Genomic DNA, 21,417 nt, shown 5'->3' on the forward strand with positions numbered 1-21,417 from the left:
ATATATTAATTCACTATTTAATGCTGATTATTTAACCAAATAGAAAGTTGTGGCGCATTCTGTAAGATCACGGCAGGAGTCCGAAAGACTGCTGTGTTAACCGATCAAGTTAATAATTTCTGTAGATGACATGTCAGTATTGTTGCGGTCTTTATCGAACCGAACAAAGAATTTTACCGATTTGTTTTTACCGAGAGACCAAACAGATTGAGGGGGGGCATCCCCCCTCCCCCCATACATGACGGCCCTGGTAGTAGCATTATGCACATAACATATTTTTTTTCAACATCCTCCTCAACAAACGGTGAGAGATTACACTTATTTTCGTAAACAGATCCTGGGCCATTGTTGATACGTCATTTTGACAACCTGCATGCACACAGTGTGTTTTGATTTTGTTCAACAATGTCTCAACATTCCTTGAAATTTTCATCTTAATACCTTTAGCTTTGGTAGCAACAATAGTGGTAGAAGTAGTAATAGTAGTAGTAATAGCAGTAGTAGTAGTAGCACACAAATATTTGCCTTTTAGTTAGTTCAACGTCACCTACAGCTAGCCCTGTAAATTTCGACTTCATACTCCAAGCCAATCCTAAGACATTGCTGATACGCCCTTTTGATAACTTGCATGCATACAGTGTATTTTCATTCTGTTCAACTTCCCCCCCTCCAATATTCCCTGAGACTTTCACCTTCATACCCTTAGCCTTAGTTGTAGTAGTAGTGACAGCCATAGCAGTAGGAGTATTACTACTAGAAGTAATAGTACTAGCAGCAGCAGCTGTACTGCGAGTAGCAGTATCAAACAGTTCGTGGTAACGAACTGTGTGTAAGGACCGACTCGGTTCAATAGTAACCGAAACTCTAAAAAAACGGAATTTTGATATCAATAGATACATCAAAAGAACCAACTTATTAGGCTGATTCCAATATTTCATGGGTATATTTCATGGAGGCTCAGCCAGATTTACCTGCACTATTTAAAAAACGAACAGAAATTAAACAAAAAAGTTTTTTTTAACTGAAAGTAAGGAGCAACATTAAAACTCATGAAGAATAGAAATTATTCCGTATATAAAGGATTGTCCCCTCCTCAATGCCTCGCTTTTTACGCTAAAGTTTGACTGTTTGTCCCAATTTTTAAGAACAGCTACTGAAACACTTTTTTAAAAGTGCTAACAGCTTTAGGGTTTTGCGTTCCAATGCACCCTCTCCCAATCTTTTAGGACCATTATTTCAAGGCGATCACCCCTGGAAAAAAATAAACACGCATCCGTGATCTGTCTTCTGGCAAAATTAGTAGAATTCCACATTTTTGTATATAGGAGCTTAAAACTTCTACAGTAAGATTCTCGGGTACGCTGAAACTGATGGTGTGATTTTCTTCCAAGATTCCTTAAATTTTATGGGATATTTTCCCCCTATTTAAAAAATCAGGCACATTTTCTCAGGCTCGTAGATTTTGATGGGTTGCATTAAACTTGATTAATCTTATATATTAGGAATCAGCACAATAAGTTGGTTCTTTTGATGTATCTATTGATATCAAAATTCCGTTTTTTTAGAGTTTCGGTTACTATTGAACCGAGTCGGTCCTTACACACAGTTCGTTACCACGAACTGTTTGATACTGCTACTCGCAGTACAGCTGCTGCTGCTAGTACTATTACTTCTAGTAGTAATACTCCCACTGCTATGGCTGTCACTACTACTACAACTAAGGCTAAGGGTATTAAGGTGAAAGTACCAGGGAATATTGGAGGGGGGAAGTTGAACAGAATGAAAATACACTGTATGCATGCCAGTTATCAAAAGGGCGTATCAGCAATGTCTTAGGATTGGCTTGGAGTATGAAGTCAAAACTTACAGGGCTAGTTGTAGGTGATGTTGAACTAACTAAAAGGCAAATATTTGAGTGCTACTACTACTACTGTTATTACTACTATTATATGAATGTAATATAGAGAGAGTGAGAGCGTAAGAGCGAGAGACAGAAAGACAAAGAGAAAGCGAGAATGTAAGAGTAACAGACAGAAAGACAGAGAGAAAGAGAGAGAGAGAGAGAGAGGGGGGGGGAGGAAAAGAAAATGGGAGAGAGATAACTCAGAAAGAAATTACATTAACAACCCCTCCCTTGAAAATCATGATTTTCATGGAAATAGGATGCAAAAAAAATTGCCCAAAAATGTTTATTCTTAGAAGATAAAACAGTCAAATGAAGAGTTTATAAAATAGTCAAATACTTTATGTACAAAGGAACGGTTGCAAGAACTGAACTTATAGATTTTTATGAAGAAAATTCAACATCAATGTTTCAAAATGATCTCCAGATTCTAGATGACGCATGCTATGCCTTTCGTTTGGATAAATCTAGGAAAAAGAATGGCATTATGAAAAAGACAGCCAACAAAAAGTTTTATATATATATATATATATATATATATATATATATATATATATATATATATATATATATATATACATATATAAATACAAAACTAGTACAAATACAAGTAAAGAAAACAAATTTTGGGCATTACAACAAAGTACAATAAGATAAACCTGCTTTTTACACTAAGTTCAAATAAGTTCAATCAAGTGAATTATTTGCCTTTTTTTTTTTTTTTTTTTTTTTTTTTTTTTTTTTTTTTTTTTTGCAGAATTTTTAACTGTTAGCTCCTCATAAGAATATAATGAAAAAGCTTTACTTCAATCCTGACCACATTCAAAGTATTATTGTTGACACCAGTTTTGCATTTTTATAATTAATGTGTGAGGCATCAAGAATGCGTTGCAGCATCGAACAAAACAACTCCATTAGTTCCCTGGATGGATCCTCGACTCCTTAAAAGCTGGAAGAGGAAAAATAAGAATCTTTGAAAGGCTTAGAGGCTTTTTACGTCATATTCACATGATTCTTGACTTTTGGAAGCTTATAGATGCGAGAGGGAGAGAGATATTAGGTTATTATGAGAGATATTAGGTTTCCTGTTCGCCTGCGAGTCTATGCGTCGGTCATGTGTCAATCCTAAATCCTGGTCGACTGCCAGCGATTTCCACATAGGCTTTTCAAGTAAGCAAAGCCGCTACAATATGAAAAATCCAGGTCGCCCATTCACCCGGCGAGTTCAGGCGACTTGTTTGCCATAAGTTTTCGACCTAAAATCTATGTCATCAACTGATTCTGACTCCAGTGGGCTTTTTCAATAGACAAAACTGAGAGTGTTTGAAAAAATATCAGTCGCCCGCTTGCCTACAAGCCTAGTGGACATTGTCAGTCATGAGTCAACTTACAAATCTTGGTCGTGCCGCTGCGATTCAGCTGGGCTTTCAGAATAGGCAAAGCTAATATAATATGAACAATCTCTGTCGCCAACTTGCCTGTAAGTCCTGTGAACATGGTTGGTCATCAATCTTTGAATCATTTTTCGGTCTCTAATTGCCTTCAACTGGCTCACAGAACTGATCTGTCTTGGCTTTACTCTATTTAGCCATGTTTCTGAAAGTTAAATTCAGCCAGATTCATCAATGGTTCGCGGAGCCGTTCCTCTTCTGGCCCAGACCCCCTATGATTGCAAGGTCTTTCTTCCTGTAATCGTTACTACCCCCACGAGTCAATCTATATTTCAAAAATTGTGTTTTCCCAAGTGCTTCGAAGCACTAGTGTCATTAATTTTTTTTTAAAGTTACTTACAGAAAGGTTCTGCAAATAATCATCGCATGTCTCTTTTATTAGCGTTTTGTAAAAGTTTTGAAAAAACGATGCTTTCTTGAGTTCTGGATTTTCTTAATTCAATTTTTTTTATGGGTTCAGTTTGGTTTAAGGCGCACAGCCCAACTGAGCCTACATGTGAAACTTCCTTGAATAATCTACATTCAGCTCTTCACTCTGGTTTGATGACTGCTACTCTCCTTCTTGATGTACGAAAAGCATTCAAATCGTGAAAACATAGGGTTGTTCTTCGAAAACTTTCCCATATTGGTATCAATTAATCACTTCATTGGCCAAAAGTACACAAGGGCTCAAAAATGGAGTAAAAGAGAGTTAACGAAAAAGAAAGAATAAAGAAAAGACACAAGACAGTCATAAAAACATACTATTGCAAATAACATGACATACAAGTAAGGCTCATTCAGGATTTTACTTCGGTGTCACGGAGGGAGGGGGGAGGGTACATGAAAAATCTTTACAAAACGCAACCAAAATTTGCTAAATACTTTTTGTACGGGTTGGACATTATTTCGGCTTGGGTAGGGAGTTCAATCCAATTCCTCTCGCTTGTAAGTTCTGAGGCAATTTTGTCGCTTATAAACATCCAGATCTAATTTGGGTTATTTTCAAGAATCTCGCTCTTGTGGTCAATAATTTCAGCCTGATGATTGCCGAGACACGTAGCAAAACGACGCTTAGTGCACAACCTTACTTCATTAACGGCGCCAGATTTTGGATGGTCACAGCTAGTTGATATGTGATACCACAATTGAGAAGATTCTTGACTTTTTTGTAATGCCGAACTAAGTGAACAGCCAGATGTTTCTGACCCCAGACGTACTTTGCGCAAAGGACCAGGACAGCACTCGGCACATCACATTGCATGTGTGACTTTGCTACCATAAATATTTATCAGAATCTCTTTCTTCTAGTCTAGAAACTCTGAGCACTGTTGCTGTAGCAGGAAGAGGACGTTAATTCTGTCCAATGTGGCATCGATCTTCACTTTTTATACATCCACGTCCATGTTCTTCCAGTCACATTTAAAATTTCACTTCCGCCCTTTTTGGCATTTGAGAAGGAAACCATTAAAATCCGAAACAGTTTTAGATTGGTAAAGGATCCAATACTGAAACACTAAAGTCAACATACAATAAACCGTTCGCGGTAATACCATTCGAACAGAGCCTGAAATCAAGTGAGCTAGTTGGTCATTCTTAGTTTATTTCATTTTTGTTTGGTCGAGTCATCTCGGTTGATTCAGTTTTTGGAACCCTTTTATAATAGTTTGGTGTTCCACAAGGATCTCTCTTTTGGCCAATACTCTTTTTAACTTATGCTAGTAACCTTATTAACACGGTCAAAAATTCAAAACCTACAATTCGCTGTCGTCTTTGTCAACCAGCATCTACCATCTACATCTACATAGCTTGTTTTTGTCGATGTAAATTTATTATTAAATAAAGGAACTTATAACTCAAAGATCAGAAGCCAACTATCATTAGTTATGATTGACTATCTGTTCTTATTTTCATCATAGCATGGCTGGAAGCTGCAAATTCAACCTCTGATATGATCACAAACAAGGAAAAGAGGCTAACCATTTAGTTGTTTCATTTTAATACAAAGAACTGATTGATTTTTTGTATAATTTGGTGTTTTTCATAGTGAGCCATAAAAAATAGTTAATACCAAAAAAGTACAAAGGATAGCAAAAAGTAAAAATGATAGTTGAAATTAGTTAAACGAAATAATTCAGAGTCATACATATCTTCAAGAAATTATTAAAAATCGGAAAATACGTTTTCAATAGAAACAAATACCTCCATAGGCAGTTATGGAGTTTTAGCAGTAGCAGGTATCAATTAAAACACAAATAAATACGACTGAAAGATTAGCTATAATAGGTAAAAAAGGTAAAAAGGTAAAGGCATATAAAAACACCGTTTAGGAGCAATCAGCCTTCCTTTGAAGGAGTAGTTGTATTCAGGAATCAAGAGGTTGATGATGTTTGAAATTCTATATACAAAAAGACTGTCACATCTAGAAAACCATTTTGCAATGGTTCAATGTCAGAAAAACTAAACAAAATGTGATGTTTGGCTAATTTTGTAATTTTCTTCTTCTTTTAGAGTTAATATTTTTTTTCAGGCTTCGGTTAGCTCTGACGAGGCATCTACGTCAGCCGCTAATTCAGAAGTAATTATCAGCACGGTAGTAGCTCTATTACCGATCAAAAATGGAGGAAAATATTTACCTAAACGGCCAATATCAAAAATAAGAAATTTAGAACCATAATTTACAACTGGGAACAGAAAAATTAATATAAAATGGTATAAAATAAGGTATTCATACTTTCGAAACATCAACCAAAACAAAAATCTTAGAAAGTGAGACCAAAACTAAAATAAGTCTAGGGAGAGACATTTTTATTATATATTATTATATATATTTATTATATGTTGGGAGAACTAAATTTATTCTGATGTCCTTTGTAATTTAATATAATTATTCTGAGGAAATCAGTCCGAGTTTGATGAGAGTTTTTCACAAAAACTATTTTTAATGGGTCTCTTTTTAGTTTGCAACAACTGACAAGCTTAAATACACTTATATAAATGCCGTCAAAGGAATTAAAGTTTTTCTGAAGTAAAAATGAAAACGGCAAAACGGCAAAAGGCAAAAGGAAAAATTAAAACGGCAAAAGATCTTTATACTTTCTAAATAAAAACGAAAATAAAAATAAATAGCCAAGACCACAGTGCCTTGCCATCATAAACACAAACAACAGGTAGAACAATAGTAAATTTTTTTCCGTAGAATTTTTTTTCCGTAAAATAGATCTTTATACTTTCGAAACAAAAAAAATTGAAAATAAATAGCGACGAAGACCACAGTACTTTTCCATCATAGACACAAACAACAAGTAGAACAATAGGGAATTTTTTTCCGTAAGACAGTGAAACTTTAACCTTAAATGAATATTTCAACACTATATCCAAGGGCCGTTCTAAAAAAAAACAACAAATGAAAATATAAAACAAACTTGCATTAAAACACGACCAGGAAAACAACATTTTTAAAAACAGTCCTAGCATCCTTACTTCAGGGAAAATCAACCAGGACTTCCTGAAGTTTGATGAGGATCTTTCCCAAGAACTATTTTTAATGAGTCCCTTTTTAATTTGTAGCAGCTTTTTAAATACCGTCAAAGGATTTAAAGTATTTTTTCGGAAAGCAATTTTATTTGAGGACTTTTTCTTCACATATCTTGACCATGCTAACCGGTCTAATATCAAAAGAATTTTGGACAGTTCATCTTGTTCTTCATAGATCAGTATGCTGTTAAGTTTAGAAAGAATTACCTTTAGCTAAATTAAACGAAATTTAAAGGCAAAAGTTACGCTTTATTATTAATTTTCTTCAATGTACTTTTGTTTCAGTCTATGCCCCTTATTTAGTGATTAATTAAAAAAAAACTTTCCGAAAAATATGTTTTCCAAAGAAAAGTAAAGGTCCTTTTAACTTAAGCCCAGCATATACAATTACCTGTTAAAATTCAAACTCAAAACGACCGGAAATTAATATTAAGGAACAAATGAAACACAAAACTAACAGGAATTAAATAAACAATCATAGCAAAAACATACAACAAGTAATACTATTAATGAATAAATAGATCTTGAAGCGAGTAATGCTTAGATTGAATATGGAAATCAAGCTTAAAACGAACGAAAGATCATTACAAATAAGAGTTTGGGTATCGCCTTCTCTCACTGTAAAAGTCTAAAGCCAACTGCGTCATTGGCGCTTTACTGAAAACCAATTTTATTACAAATATTTTCTTTTGTACTTAATATTGAAAATAAACATTAAAATTATAGTCAAATTCCGAACTGTTAAGCTTTCAGCGATTTACATCATTGTAAGTCAAATATTCAGTTTAATTTATTAGTTCTTTCTAAAGTTGTGCAAGACGAATATAGTTTCACTACAAACAAGAATTTGGATGCTGTCCCCTTCCTTAACTGTAAAAAAAAAAAAAAAAACCAAAAGCCTAATGCGTCATTGGCACTTCACTGAAAACGAATTATATTACAAATAATTTTCTTTTCAGTTCTTTCAGCATTGAAAATAGAAATAAAATTAGAGTGAAATAAATTATTGAACTGATGGATTTTTCAACAACTAATATCATTATATATCAAATAGTCATTTTGATGTGGTTTATACCTTCAAAGACGGTTCAAGACGCATACAGTTTTCAGTAAAGCGCCAATGACGAAGTAGGTATTAGAATTTTACAGTGAGAGAAGGACACGATACCCAAACTCTTGTTTGTAGTGATTTTTGTTCGTTTCGAGTTGGATTTGCATATTCAATTTAAGTTTCACTCGTTGTAAGATGTATTTGTTCATTTACATTAATATCTATTGTATGTTTGTTGGCATTGATTGTTTATTTAATTTATTTTTATTTTAGGTTTCATTTATACTTCAATAGCAAAATATTTTTTTTCGTTTTAAGCTTGATTTTCATATTCAATCTAAGGATTACTCGCTGTAAGATCTATTTATTCATTTATATTATTACTTGTTGTATGTTTTTTTCCCATTATTCTTTATTTAATTTCTGTTCGTTTTGGGTTTCATTTATTCTTTAATAGTGATTTCTGGTCGCTTTGAGTTTGAATTTTAACAGGTATTTGTATCTGCTGAGCTTACGTTGAAAATGGCCTTTACTTTTTTGTGAAAAACTTATTTTTCGGATTTTTTTTTTAATTAATTTTTGTTCGTTTTTTATTGCGAAAAGTTTAAAGTTTTTAAAAATTCCTTATTCAAAATCAAACTTAAAAAAAAAAAAAAAAAAAAAAATAAAATGTTCATAAAAGTATCAAAACTGGTATCAAAGTAACAATATCAAAGTGAAAAAATTTTGCCCCCTTTGACATGAGCCTCCTTTGAAGTTTATACGGCGATCCCTTGTATATGAAGTGCCTCTGGAAAAAATGAATGGAGTGTGGGAGGAGGCTAGCTACCCTCCGATAACTTTTTACTCTTAAAAAAATATTTACAACTTTCAATTTCCGATCAAATGAGCCCTCTATGAAGTTTATACGAGCATCCCTTCCATAACAACCATATGTACTGTATATAACAAACATATATACAACGAAATGACCATACGTAAAGGAGTTTTTGTTACATGATCTTTGAACTATTTTTAACAAAATGGCAACCTCAAATTTTTTATCAGATATATTTGGGGAAAAAGGGCGTGGGGGGAGGCTGGTTTCCCTCCAATATCTTTTGACGCTTAAAAAGTGAACTAGAACTTTAAATTTCCAATTAAATGAGCTCTCTCTGAAGTTTATGCGAGCATTCCTTCCATAAGAACCGTACATGCCCCCAGGGCATAGCTTATAACCCTTGCCTTGAAGACTGTGGGGGGGGGGGGGGAGTGTCATGCTCAAAGATATAACTTCCAGAACTTTCAACTACTTTGAACAAAATGACTATCTCCAAATTTTGATTGGATGTGTCTGGGGAAATGGTGGGCATGGAAGGGGTGTTAGTTACCTTCCAATCACTTTCGACTATTAAAAAGGGCAATAGCCATTTAAATTTCCAATCGAATGAGCCCTTTTTGAAGTTTCTACGACAACGCTTTCTATAAAAAACCTTATATGCCCCAAGGGCATAACTTACAACCCTTGTCCTGAGGGCTGTGGGGGGTTGTCATCCTCAAAGACCTAATTTCCAGAACTTTCAAACACGTTGAACAAAATAGCTATCTAAAAATTTTGATTGGATGTGTTTCGGGAAAAGGTGGGCGCGAGAGGGGGGCTAGTTGCCCTCCAACCACTTTCGATTATTAAAAAGGGGACTAGCCCTTTGAATTTTGAATCAAATAAGTCCTTTTTGAAGTTTCTACGACAAAGCTTTCTATAAAAAGCTTATATTCCCCCCAGGAATAACTTACGACCTTTGCCCCGAGGGCTGTGGGGGATTGTCCTCCTTAAAAACATAATTTTTATCTGGAAATCTATTACGCAGAACAAAATGGCTATCTCTAAATTTTGATTGGATGTGTTTGGGGAAATGATGGGCGTGGAAGGGGTGTTCGTTGCCTTCCAATCACTTTTGACCCTTAAAAAGGGCACTAGAACTCTCGATTTTCAATCGAATGAGCCCCCTTTGAAATTTTTACGACGATTCCTTCCATATGAAGTGCCTCTGAAAAAAATGAAATAAAATTCAATAGCACAAATTAAATTTAAATTACAATCTTTTAATCTGATACGATTGGGAGTGATAATCTAACTTTATAATATACAATATATTTATGATATCTGAAAAATCTAGCAATAGAAATCTAAAATAAATTCCCCATTTTTTGATGGGCAAGATTCTATTTTAATATAGAAAAAAAGCTTGATTGAGTGTATAATTCAAGTGTGAAATTTAGTTAGGAATTATATTTCTTCCTCTACTGTTTATTTCCACTGTTTTCGCTCTTGTTTCCACTATTTTTTTTTTATTTCTGTACAATTGAGTTGATGACGATATTGATCTGAAATTTATAATTTAAATAAAAAGATATCTAACAGATAGGAAATATGACTGAAGGTTTGAATAAACATAGATTCAACCTTACCTGCAGTTGATGAGGTTTTCCAGCCTTAACAAGAGCTTCCACGAGCTTGGCAGTGTTGGCAAAATGTACATTCTCATCAATCATACCATGAACTATCAAAAGTCTTCCTTCTCTGGGCAGAAAATAAAAAACTAAAGTTACTACTAAAAGAGGAGGAACTACACAAGGGTGAAAGTTATAACACCTCACCGAAAAATACAATGAGCAATTGAGCTTTAGTGCAACAAGGTTGCAAGGAAAACGATCAGCAAAACCCTGAAGAAGGACAGTTCTTTTTGTGGGCAAGGCGAGGAGTGACTGAATATAATTCAATTTTTTTAATTCACCCTTCACATAAACTTGCAGGATGGGAGAGGAGAACATTTGCCTCCAAGCCTCTCATAACATTATTTCGAACCCTGGTAACCCCCCACTTGGGCACCTTGAAACATTCACCTCGAATGTAAGAGTCAATGCTCTTACATACGAGAGAATCTTCAATCTCTTTGCTATCGAAAACATCAAGAAATTTATTTTTCCCAGGAATTTTTTTTTTCGTATGTAAGGTCTAAGGTTTCTTTTTTTCTTTTCTTTCATCTTCTTTTCCTTGTTTGCGTACAAATCTATTGATGTTTTTTATTACTACTAATTTTCCCTTTTTTACATTAAATGTAAAGGTGGCTAATTCAAGCTTGCGATTCGACTTCATCAAGTCGCTAGTCCACCCAATTCTCGAATATGGTCATTGCACAGTTCGTCCATCCCTGAACAAGGATATAGATGCACTGGAAGCAGTTCAAAGGCGGATGACGAAGTTCTCCCCAAGTCTGAAAGACCTCGCTTACGAACAACGTCTTCGTCTGCTTCACCTACCAGCACTCTCATACAGATTTCTAAGGGGTGATATGATCGAGCTGTACAAGCTATGCCATGGCTGCCTATGCTATGACCACGTCCCCAGAGAAGGACTGCTGGTCTTTAACAAAAATCATCTACGTGGCCATCCCTTAAAGCTTAAAACTGAGAGGCTCTACAAAGATGTAGGCAAATGGGCCTTTCGAAACCGAGTCTTCGACACCTGGAACTCCCTACCCGAAGAAACCGTTCTGACATCGTCTATCATCTCTTTCAAGAACTCGTTTGACAAGATATACGAGAGTCGTATGTACGACTTCAGTAACTTTAGAAGATTTACCTAAATTTTGTATTGTCTTTTTCCTGTTTTGTAAGAGGCTCTGGTCTACGCTTTTGCATTATATCATTATTATTATTTGACGACAAAAATCATATTAAAAAAAAGCCTCTAGTTTATGCACTACTAGTAAGGTGCTATTGGGGTTGTACCAACCCCAAGTAGCACCAACCACTACTAGTTGGTGCTACTAGTAAGGTACTATTATGCACTACAAGTAAGGTGCTATTCATTTTCAGATAGGCAGACACTAGTACGTATTGAAATTACGAATTTTATTTATTGAGGTTTACTATTCATTAAAAGCCTCTTTATTGATTTGATTAATTAAGATTTTTGATTTTATTTGAAGCATCTAAATTAGACGTTAGCGTATTTTTATCTAATGTTATAAACCAGGTTCTGACAGGAATTATTTTTCGCTCTAGCTGCCAGAAACCATTTCGCCTCATGAACAAAAAACGACATCATATGCAGCGAAATTTGATTTGCTTTTTTTCGAGATCAGAACTGAAAAATATGTTTTTTTCTGGCAAGACAAACTGTTGTTAAAATAAATAAACTCTCGTATTAATGTGTAGCTAAAAATAGGTTACTCGTATTTATTTTCAGATAAGTAAATTCAAAAGAAATCCGCATTAAAAATATATTTATTCAGCCAAATTAGGATTTATGATTTTAATGAAGTATTCTAATAAAACATTAGCTAATTGTATTCTATGTCAAAACCTGGATCTGGCAGGAGCTATTTTCGCTTTGACTACCGGATTTTATTTCCCGGAATTACCGGATTTTGTTTATTAAAGATAGCTCCCTTCAATTAACCCATGAACACAGTTAGGATACTATCTTTATTTAGTTTTGCCAGGTTGATTTTTTGCGATAAATTTTGATTTTGGATTTTTTTGTCACCCCTTTCACCACTACTGAGCACTGCTTCACATATCTCTCCTCACACCTACTGAGCCTCACATTTTCCTCAGAAAACCTCATATTTCCCTTACATATGTCAAAAAGTAAAATGGAGTGGTATTCCGGGTTTAACAATAATATGAACGAACATAGAAAAAAAGGATCCTTCCTATCTCACATTCAGTTTAGATTCAATAGGAGGGTATCTATAATCAAGAGGGAAATTAGAGAAATTATATACTCTCTAATTTTATAATTATATAAAATATTATTTAATTACATACACTTATTTCAATAAAACTGAAATTATATAAAATTATATAAAAAAGTTATAGAAATTATGTAAAATTAATCGTCAATAGAGAAATTTGTACTCCTGAGGTTTACCAGGAGGTATTAGGATATAAATTTCTTTTACCTGGGGATTTCTCTTCATTGCAAAGAGTAACATGCAAGCAACAATCATAACAAACCAACATGCACTTTGGTTCTGGTGCAAATGACGGAACTTGTGGGAAATTAATTGGAAAAAATATAATCTACCCCCCCCCCCCCTAAAGTGATATTCCCAAGCTCTATATGTCGTCAAAAGTGAATGCCGTTACTTGCGCACATATTTGACATCCTTTGCTTGATGCATCAAAAAAGCTAGAGTACTAACTTTATTTAGTCTTGCTTAGTTAATTTTTTTGTGACATATTTTGACCACGCCTCCGGTATGTTTTGTTACAAATTCAAAATCCATAACTACGACCAGGCGTGAGCGCAGGATTTACCACAGAGGACGCAGTTCCCAAAAATATACGATACCACAGTGACAATTCTTAAAAAGTGAAGACTTAACTGACAAATTCTTAATTTAACCAAAGTCAACCTAGCATAACCTAACTTTAACTTTTACCATCAACGCTTGTATAAGACTGAAAAACACTGATTCACATAGCTAATTGAATCCAAGCAGAGGAAAAGGAATTTCGGACATTCACCAGTGAATGTTGACATTAACCAGATTTCAGACATTCAAAGTAACATATACATATACATGAAACTAACAAACAAAATTAGTCCATTGAACACTAACATTAAAAAACACTTCAAACACTAATTGCATTAGTGTAATTAGTATTTGAAGTGAAGTAAATGGGCTGTAACTTTTATTTCAATTAATGTTAATGGTAAAAGTTCAGCAAAAAAAAAAAAAAAATCATACTAATTTTGAAAACTAGCCTGAAACCCACAAAAATGGTGTTAGGTCGAAATGAAAACATAGCCAGCAGTGTCTTTTTTTTCCTTTTGCTTTTGTTCTGTCAGCACTAGTGGGGTACTAAAACATCATAGAGAGATGTTTTAGGACTCATTTGAAAAGGAATTGCCATATCTAGTGCCTTTTTTCTTTAATGCCTTGTGTTCAGGGTTATATTTCCAGACATACTATGACATACACACACACACAGACGCTTATATATATATATATATATATATATATATATATATATATATATATATATATATATATATATATATATATATATATATATATATATATATATAAATATATATAATATATATATATCAGAAATGCACCTATGATATTTAGAAAGAGCACAAAATAAAGCATTTAAAGCATTTACTGCTTTACTGCTTTTATTTTATCAAGATGTTTAAGATTATTACGGCTATATGTGACGCCATTAAGGATGTGGGCTACATTGCCAGAAATACGCATATGATATTTAGAAAGAGCATAAAATAAGGAAGGGCTATACGTAAGGCCATCAAGGATGTGGGCTGCATTGCCAGAAATGCGCATGATATTTAGAAAGAGCATAAAATAATGAATTTGAATGTACTGCTTTTAACATAATAAGATGATTGCTTTTGTGGGAGTGCCAAATTAGAATGATGTCATACAAATCTTTTTAGAGCTAAAAATTTCCCACATTTTAAAAATTATTTCAGTTTTTAAAATTTTTTTATTTCACATTTTCTTGTTGAGATTGATACCTATTAAATTACATAAACTATAGACTAATTGGCACTTTTGTGGTTGCATATAAGAAACTATAGACGCAAAACTTGAGCTTACTCATCAGGGAACGTCTCTGCCAAAGATAAGACACTACTACGGTAATAGGCAGTCATGGTCTGAGGTGTATGAAGTCCCATATATCTCTCTGTGTAGCCAGTGTCGTATAGTAACCAATCCGTGACTGGGGCACCAGCAATGGCAACCTATAGACAGAAAATCAAACCATTCAAACGATAATGATGATGACCATTATAAAGTAAGATCTTGGTTATTAAAATATAGCTGTATAAAGGAGGGGGGAATATCCCTCTGAAATTGATCTGGAGGAACACAATTTATTGTGTTTTCACCTTTTGTTCAACCCCAGCTGAATTCAGAAAAAGCCAGTGTCGTATAGTAACCAATCCGTGACTGGGGTATCAGCAATGGCAACTTATAGACAGAAAATAAAACCATTCAAACGATAATGATGATGAACATTATAAGGCAAGAACTTGGTTATTTAAATATAACTGTATACAGGAGAGGGGGAATATCACTCTGAAATTGATCTGGAGGAACACCCTTTTTGAATTTTGACCTTTTGTTCAACCCCAGCTGAATTCAGAAAAAACAACTATCATTAGGTAAAGATGACCTAATTATCATACCCTTTAATTAATTTCTCGTTATTTTCAAAACCCATCATTTCATACCCATCAATTTTCTCGTTATTTGCTCATCGTTCTCATTTTTCTAAATTTAAGCAACTTTGCTTTTATAACATTAGTTTTACATTTAAGTAAAATTTGTATCTAGGGCACTCGATAGGGTCTATTTTTATCAAATACCATGGTTTTCAATTTACTTAGCTGTCTTTCTTAGGACTAAGTTCAAAAAGCTCAAAAAAATAAAAAAAATAAATTAGTCAGCGATAAGCAAACCTTCCACAGTTTTACATATATGGTGGCAAGGTGGCAATAGTACGGAATTGTTTGATTTTTGAAAATATTTCCCAAGGTCCCCAAATATTTCCTAACTAGAATCCCACACACTAACAGTCGGAAGTATATTAACATAATGAAAAAGGATTGACCTTGATATAATCTTTTTTTGTCAAAAATACGTTAAAAACGTCAAAAATCAGAGGATTATAAGAAAATGAAGGGACAGCTCTTAAAATTTCAAGATTACGTGAGTAGACCCTCCTTCAAAAATTGATGCCTAAACAGCAGGCCCTTAAGGAGGGATTGATTTTCAGAAGGTCCAATATTTCCGGGAAACGTCAGAAGAATTTCCTGGAAACGTCAAAATTAAGGCGAATTAATTTGATAAGCAAGAAAAATCATAAGAACAACCCTTAAATTCTCGAAACTTGAAGAGAAACTTACGAGTTCAATTGCTCCTCCCCCTATCCCATAAAACATTTGACGAAGAGAGAGAGAGAGAGAGAGAGAGAGAGAGAGAGAGAGAGAGAGAGAGAGAGAGAGAGAGAGAGAGAGAGAGAGAGAGAGAGAGAGAGAGAGAGAGAGAGAGAGAGAGAGAGAGAGAGAGAGAGAGAGAGAGAGAGAGAGAGAGAGAGAGAGAGAGAGAGAGAGAGAGAGAGAGAGAGAGAGAGAGAGAGAGAGAGAGAGAGAGAGAGAGAGAGAGAGAGAGAGATTGAAACTCTACCTTGAATATCTGAGGAGCCTGGGCAAGACCCATTAGACTAAGATAGCCACCATAAGACCATCCATATATTCCTACACGGCTCATATCAATACAGTCATCTCGACTGGCAAGCCACTCCAATACTTCAACTTGATCTTGTATCTCCACTGAGCCCTAAAATAAAATCTACTTGAAAAAGAAGAAAAGAAAACTAATTACAAAATTTGATATTATTATTAATATTTTTTTCACTTGTTGCAAACCCGGTGAAAGCAATTTTCGTCCGAACACGCTCAGTTTCTCAGCATTTCTGAAAGCATAATAAGAAAGCACAATGCACCCTGTAAGCAACTAATCGAAACAGTCATCCAAAAGTCGTGGCACCTGAGAAGAGTTACTGCTATATAATTCTAATATATCTTTATAATTTCCGAAATGGATAGGCTCCTCATATAATTTAAATTTGGATGTTTTTTTTTTAATACTGCTAACAACTTACTGCAGCGCCATGACCCCTGATTCAAAAAAGCTGGACACGCTCCACTTCCACAAAAATCTTTTCAAATATTCCATCATTACCCCCTCTCAAGAAGCTCCAAACTATGTGGTCGTATCCAGGGGCAAATCTACAACATTTTCATTGGGGGGGGGGGGGTCTACTTTCAGACATTCAAGGAACATATATAATAATATATACTAATTTTTTCTCCATATTACTGGGAGGAGGGGCAACTGCATAAGATCTTTAAAAAGTGTTTCCTAGTTCACCCCCCCCCCCCGTCCAAAAAAGCTACAATATTCAATTCGACAAAGGCATAATATTCGATATATAGAATTCAGCTTAACGGCATTTTAGAATTAATGAATATTTAGCCAATGCCTTGGAGGAACATTTCTAACCGCAACAATTGGATGTTGTTCGCAACAACAAATGCTCCTTGGACAAGCTCCACGTTCAAGCTCCAAGCTCCAAGCTTTATGATTTACACAACTCCACGATTTACGATTAAGAAATTTTAAACAGCTTAATCAAGCATAAGTAGCGTTCTACTAATAAACTATTCTCTCTTGTCTAATTCTATTCAAACTGTCTTTTAAGACAGTTTCTGTACAGACTGTCATATTTTCGTCATATTTCTGTACGGACTGTCATATTTTTGTCATATTTCTGTACAGACTGTCATATTTTTGTCATATTTCCGTACGGACTATCATATTTTTGTCATATTTCCGTACAGACTTTCTTTTAAGATAGAACTTAACATTAGTTTTAATTCAGATTAACATTGATATTAATAAAATTAGAAAATCACTTAACTCAAATAGAAATAGATAGTCAAATATTTGTTTACTTTTGTATTCTAGTTTTTTTTTAAAGCTTCAATACTGAAATTGAGTTCAAATTTTTAGACAGAATAATCAATTAAGATTAATAACATCATTAATTCTAATATTAATTAAGATTATAATTAAGAAAAAAATAATTAAAATAGGCATGATCAATCTGAGAGAAATCACTCTTTAAAACTTAATACAGAGTCGAAAGAAAGTTGAACCATTTCTACGGTCATTAGAGAGAGAAAGTTATAAAAAAAAACAAATAAAAAAAACAACACAAATTTCAATCAACAGCTCTGAGAGACCCCAATGAGATCTGTTTTAAGGTTAATTGTCATTATATTTTTAATATTAATTATTATTAATTATTATATCATTAATATATTAATAGTCATTATAATTTTACTTTTAAGAATTACGATAATCATGACGGATCTCGTAGTCACGGCAGGTCGTCAAAAGGAGGATCATTTACCCATGCTAAGTTGACGGATTTTTTTTTTTTTTTTTTTTTTGCATTACAAACAAATCATTGATGTACAAAGCAACATGAGTCCAGGATAGTTACACACGCTGCTCCTCTAACCGAACTTGCTCAAAGCTTCACTCTCTCCTCCCACTCATAAAGTTCCAATTCCCTAGTAACCCTTTTCTCACACCTTTTGAGGCTGACCTACTTCCTATTGGGTCCTACATGGATAGAAAGCAGCTTTGGCCATCTACACTCCTTCATCCTTTATATGTAGCCTAGTCATAAAGACTTTAAACTATTATAATACTGACGCAGCTGCCAAAGCAGAAACTTCATTTGGGGAGGGAGAGAAGTTTCATTAAATAGGTGTCAAATAAGGAGTAAGTCAATGTAATTGGGATATTCAAGCAGCAACCAGAGCAGAAACGTCATTTGAGGAGGGCGAGAAGTTTCATTAAATGCACGTCAAATAAGGAGTAAATCAATATAATTGGGATACTGACTGAGTTTCCTTGAACTTTGGCCTTTCTCAGTAGGATGATTCTTACCTATTGGTTCTCAGCCTCTTAGTATTTAGTGACAAAAACGTGTTTGTCCATAAGTAACTAGCATCCATTGTTTAATTTATGAATAATATAAAAACAAAATTTATGCAAAAAAAAAAAAAAAAAAAACTAAACTGATTTCACACTAGAATCTCAAATGGTATGGAACTGACCTTAATAAATTTAGATTGTAGATGGTTCCTTTGATACTACATGGCATATACCTCTTAAAATCCTTTTAAAACTGAACACACCGCATGACATCGGCAGCTCCACTGGCAGGATGTATTTTCCCTATTTTATTCTTTTTTTGTAATAGTTCCAAGATGCATACCGTCACCCATCTTACATACTATCGTACCTAATAAAAATTGGATTTCGGACTCGACTAATTTGAATGAACCAAAAGTCCAATTTACAGTCATTAAGTCCAAAAAATAATTATTTAAATAATTTAAACTTAATTTTAGCTTTTTTAAAATAAATAAATCCAATACCTGATTTTTAGCATATTCGATAGATGGCAGTATGGGCGACAATATGGCCTATACCCATCCACAATGTTTTTCTTGATAAAAACGTTTCGCAAATGTAGAAAAGAACTCTGATTATATGACAGAGGAAAGATAAGAGAAACAAAACCACACATTACCATTTTTTGATAAAGTGGGGCTTCGAAGTCAATCCCTCTATTTGCTGATCCTCTGCTGTCTATTGCAACTACATTATAACCACATGCCACAAGAGCGTTCATCCTTGGCTGCCACTTGCACTGCAAAAATAAATACTTAGTTTACTTTTCATTATCCTTCACACCCCTCCTCCACCAAAAATTAGTTTAACAAACCTTTAACTGTTTTAAACTAAAATCAAACAAAGACCTAAACCTAAAGCAAATTAAATAATTAAAATAAAATAAAATTAAAATAATATATAGTAGCAAAAAGTTGATGTTGGTCATTTACACACAGAATTCATCCAAAGAGATGATTTCCTTTACTTGGTTTGCTTTTCTACCCCCTCCCCCTTCATCCCTTGCAATTCCAACTCTGTTGCAATGGTCCAGAAGACCTACTCATTTTTTGTGGTACTCTCAAAATTATCAATAGTCTCCATTACTTTTGACTTATCCATACTTCAATTCTTCCTGTACAGACATCAGACAAAGAGAAATCCCTTCCCTCAATGAATGATTGTGCCCTACCCTTCTGAGAAATACTGAGAAAAACTAGTCAACAGCTGCAAAGTTTCAGTTGGTGGATTGAAAATACGTCTTGTTGAAACAAAAATAAAATTATGTTAATAAAATATATACAAAATACAAATATAATAAAATTTATTATATTTATGTAAAATTTATCTTAATATATAAAAATATAATAAAATATAAATATAATATATAATAAAATATAAAGAATCATAGAATCATAGAATCATTTTAATTAAAAACAGCTGTCATAGACACATTAAAAAAATGCACTAAAAGGCGCTGTTTTTTACATAAAAACACTTCTCTACATTTTATTAAAAGCACTTGTAAAAAAAGGAACAAAGGAGTTACTAAGTTTGTTTGTGCGGCACGAGACGGGCATAAGTATAACATATAATAAAATATATGTAAATAAAAATATATCGTTAAAATATATTGCTGGTGCATATAGTGTAAGATTTCAGTTAGGCCAGGGAGGGAGAACAGTGGGTACTGAATTTCATTGTTCAGTGTTTTAAAGCATATATGACTTTATTTATTAATAAGAGATACTTTTCTGGCATTGGTTCACTTTTATACTGAACAGACCATTGAACATTCTTTTATTTCGGATACAAATCTCCAATTACCAACAAATACCCCACTACGCCACTTTGTGGTTTTTCTTTGTTGAAAATCAAATCCCTTTCCCTCCATGCAACTGGCTTGAAATATGAGACTGAACAAGCGTAAAATTTGTAAAGCTAGAAATGACCGTGTATTGGAATACTCCTTTTCCAACAAGGTGAAATTATCTTTATCAGCACAGTGAGAGGATCTTGGCTGGTAAACTATGGGTATGTGATTTGATCCTGGCCACTGCAAGGAATATTTAGTCCCTCAAGGAAGCCCAGGATTTCTGTTTATCAAAACTTTTAAAAATAGGAATCAAGGCTGTGGCCAGGATTTTTCTTGGGCGGGGAGGGGGGGGTTCAAACTCCCTACCTCCTAGAATTGGCCGTGCTATAAATGCTAGGAATACCCTTCGCCCTACTCATTCTACTTAATACATTTGGTACCATCCCTCATCTTCACTAGTAATTTAGGCCAATAAGTAATGCTAAAGAATACTCTTTACCATGAAACTATTAGTAACTAGTTGCACTTCAGGTCCTCCGTAAACTGAGACCAGAGTAGGGTACTTTTTCCCTGGGATTCGACCAGTAGGCCGAATTATTGCACCATAAATCGTTTCACCACTTTTAATCTGACAGCTAAATATCTCCGGTGTCATTGAAAAACCAGAATCAGGAACTGGAAAGAAAAGGCGTAATTTAGAATGTGTACTTGATGTTTGTGTATTTGAGCATGGCTAGATACGCCAAAACCTGTGCACATGAATTAATTCAGGAAGAGCGTAAGGGGGGGGGGGCAAAGTCTAAACTCATAGGCAGCGCAATAGCGCTGCCTAAGTAAAGAACGATGCTGGCACAATGTATTATTAGTTGGCGTAGAAACTTCGAAAAGGACTCATTCGACTGGAAATTGGAATGGCTAGTGCCCTTTTTAACCATATCAAGGGGGGGGGGGGCAAAGTCTAAAATCACTAAAAAAGACTAATGAGGTGAAAACATATAAGAAATAATAGCAAATCTAAAAACACTTCAGTGGTGGCGGAATTCAGGATCGACTTCGCTTCCCCTCCACAACCCATAAGTTCGCTCCTGAACATGGTATAGTCAAAATAATATGAGACTGGACAA

At 34.3% G+C, this 21,417-nt stretch overlaps 1 protein-coding gene across 1 annotated transcript in view; it reads right to left on the reverse strand.

The window, feature by feature from the left end:
• Nucleotides 1-2,175: 2,175 nt before the first annotated feature.
• Nucleotides 2,176-21,417, reverse strand: part of LOC148939689 (dipeptidyl peptidase 8) — a 95,749-nt gene continuing 76,507 nt past the window's right edge. Inside the window, exons 11-16 of the mRNA XM_089107190.1 lie at nt 20,793-20,968; nt 19,118-19,237; nt 16,132-16,284; nt 14,539-14,684; nt 10,370-10,481; nt 2,176-2,370 (exon numbers count right to left, since the gene is read on the reverse strand). Of these exons, the coding sequence (XP_088963316.1) occupies nt 2,278-2,370; nt 10,370-10,481; nt 14,539-14,684; nt 16,132-16,284; nt 19,118-19,237; nt 20,793-20,968 (800 nt within the window). The 3' untranslated portion in view covers nt 2,176-2,277. The remainder of the gene's footprint in view (nt 2,371-10,369; nt 10,482-14,538; nt 14,685-16,131; nt 16,285-19,117; nt 19,238-20,792; nt 20,969-21,417) is intronic.

This window comes from Artemia sp. Qi Xiang Cuo, chromosome 21 (genome assembly GCF_049724085.1).
Source record: "Artemia sp. Qi Xiang Cuo chromosome 21, ASM4972408v1, whole genome shotgun sequence".
NCBI lineage: Eukaryota > Metazoa > Arthropoda > Branchiopoda > Anostraca > Artemiidae > Artemia > Artemia sp. Qi Xiang Cuo.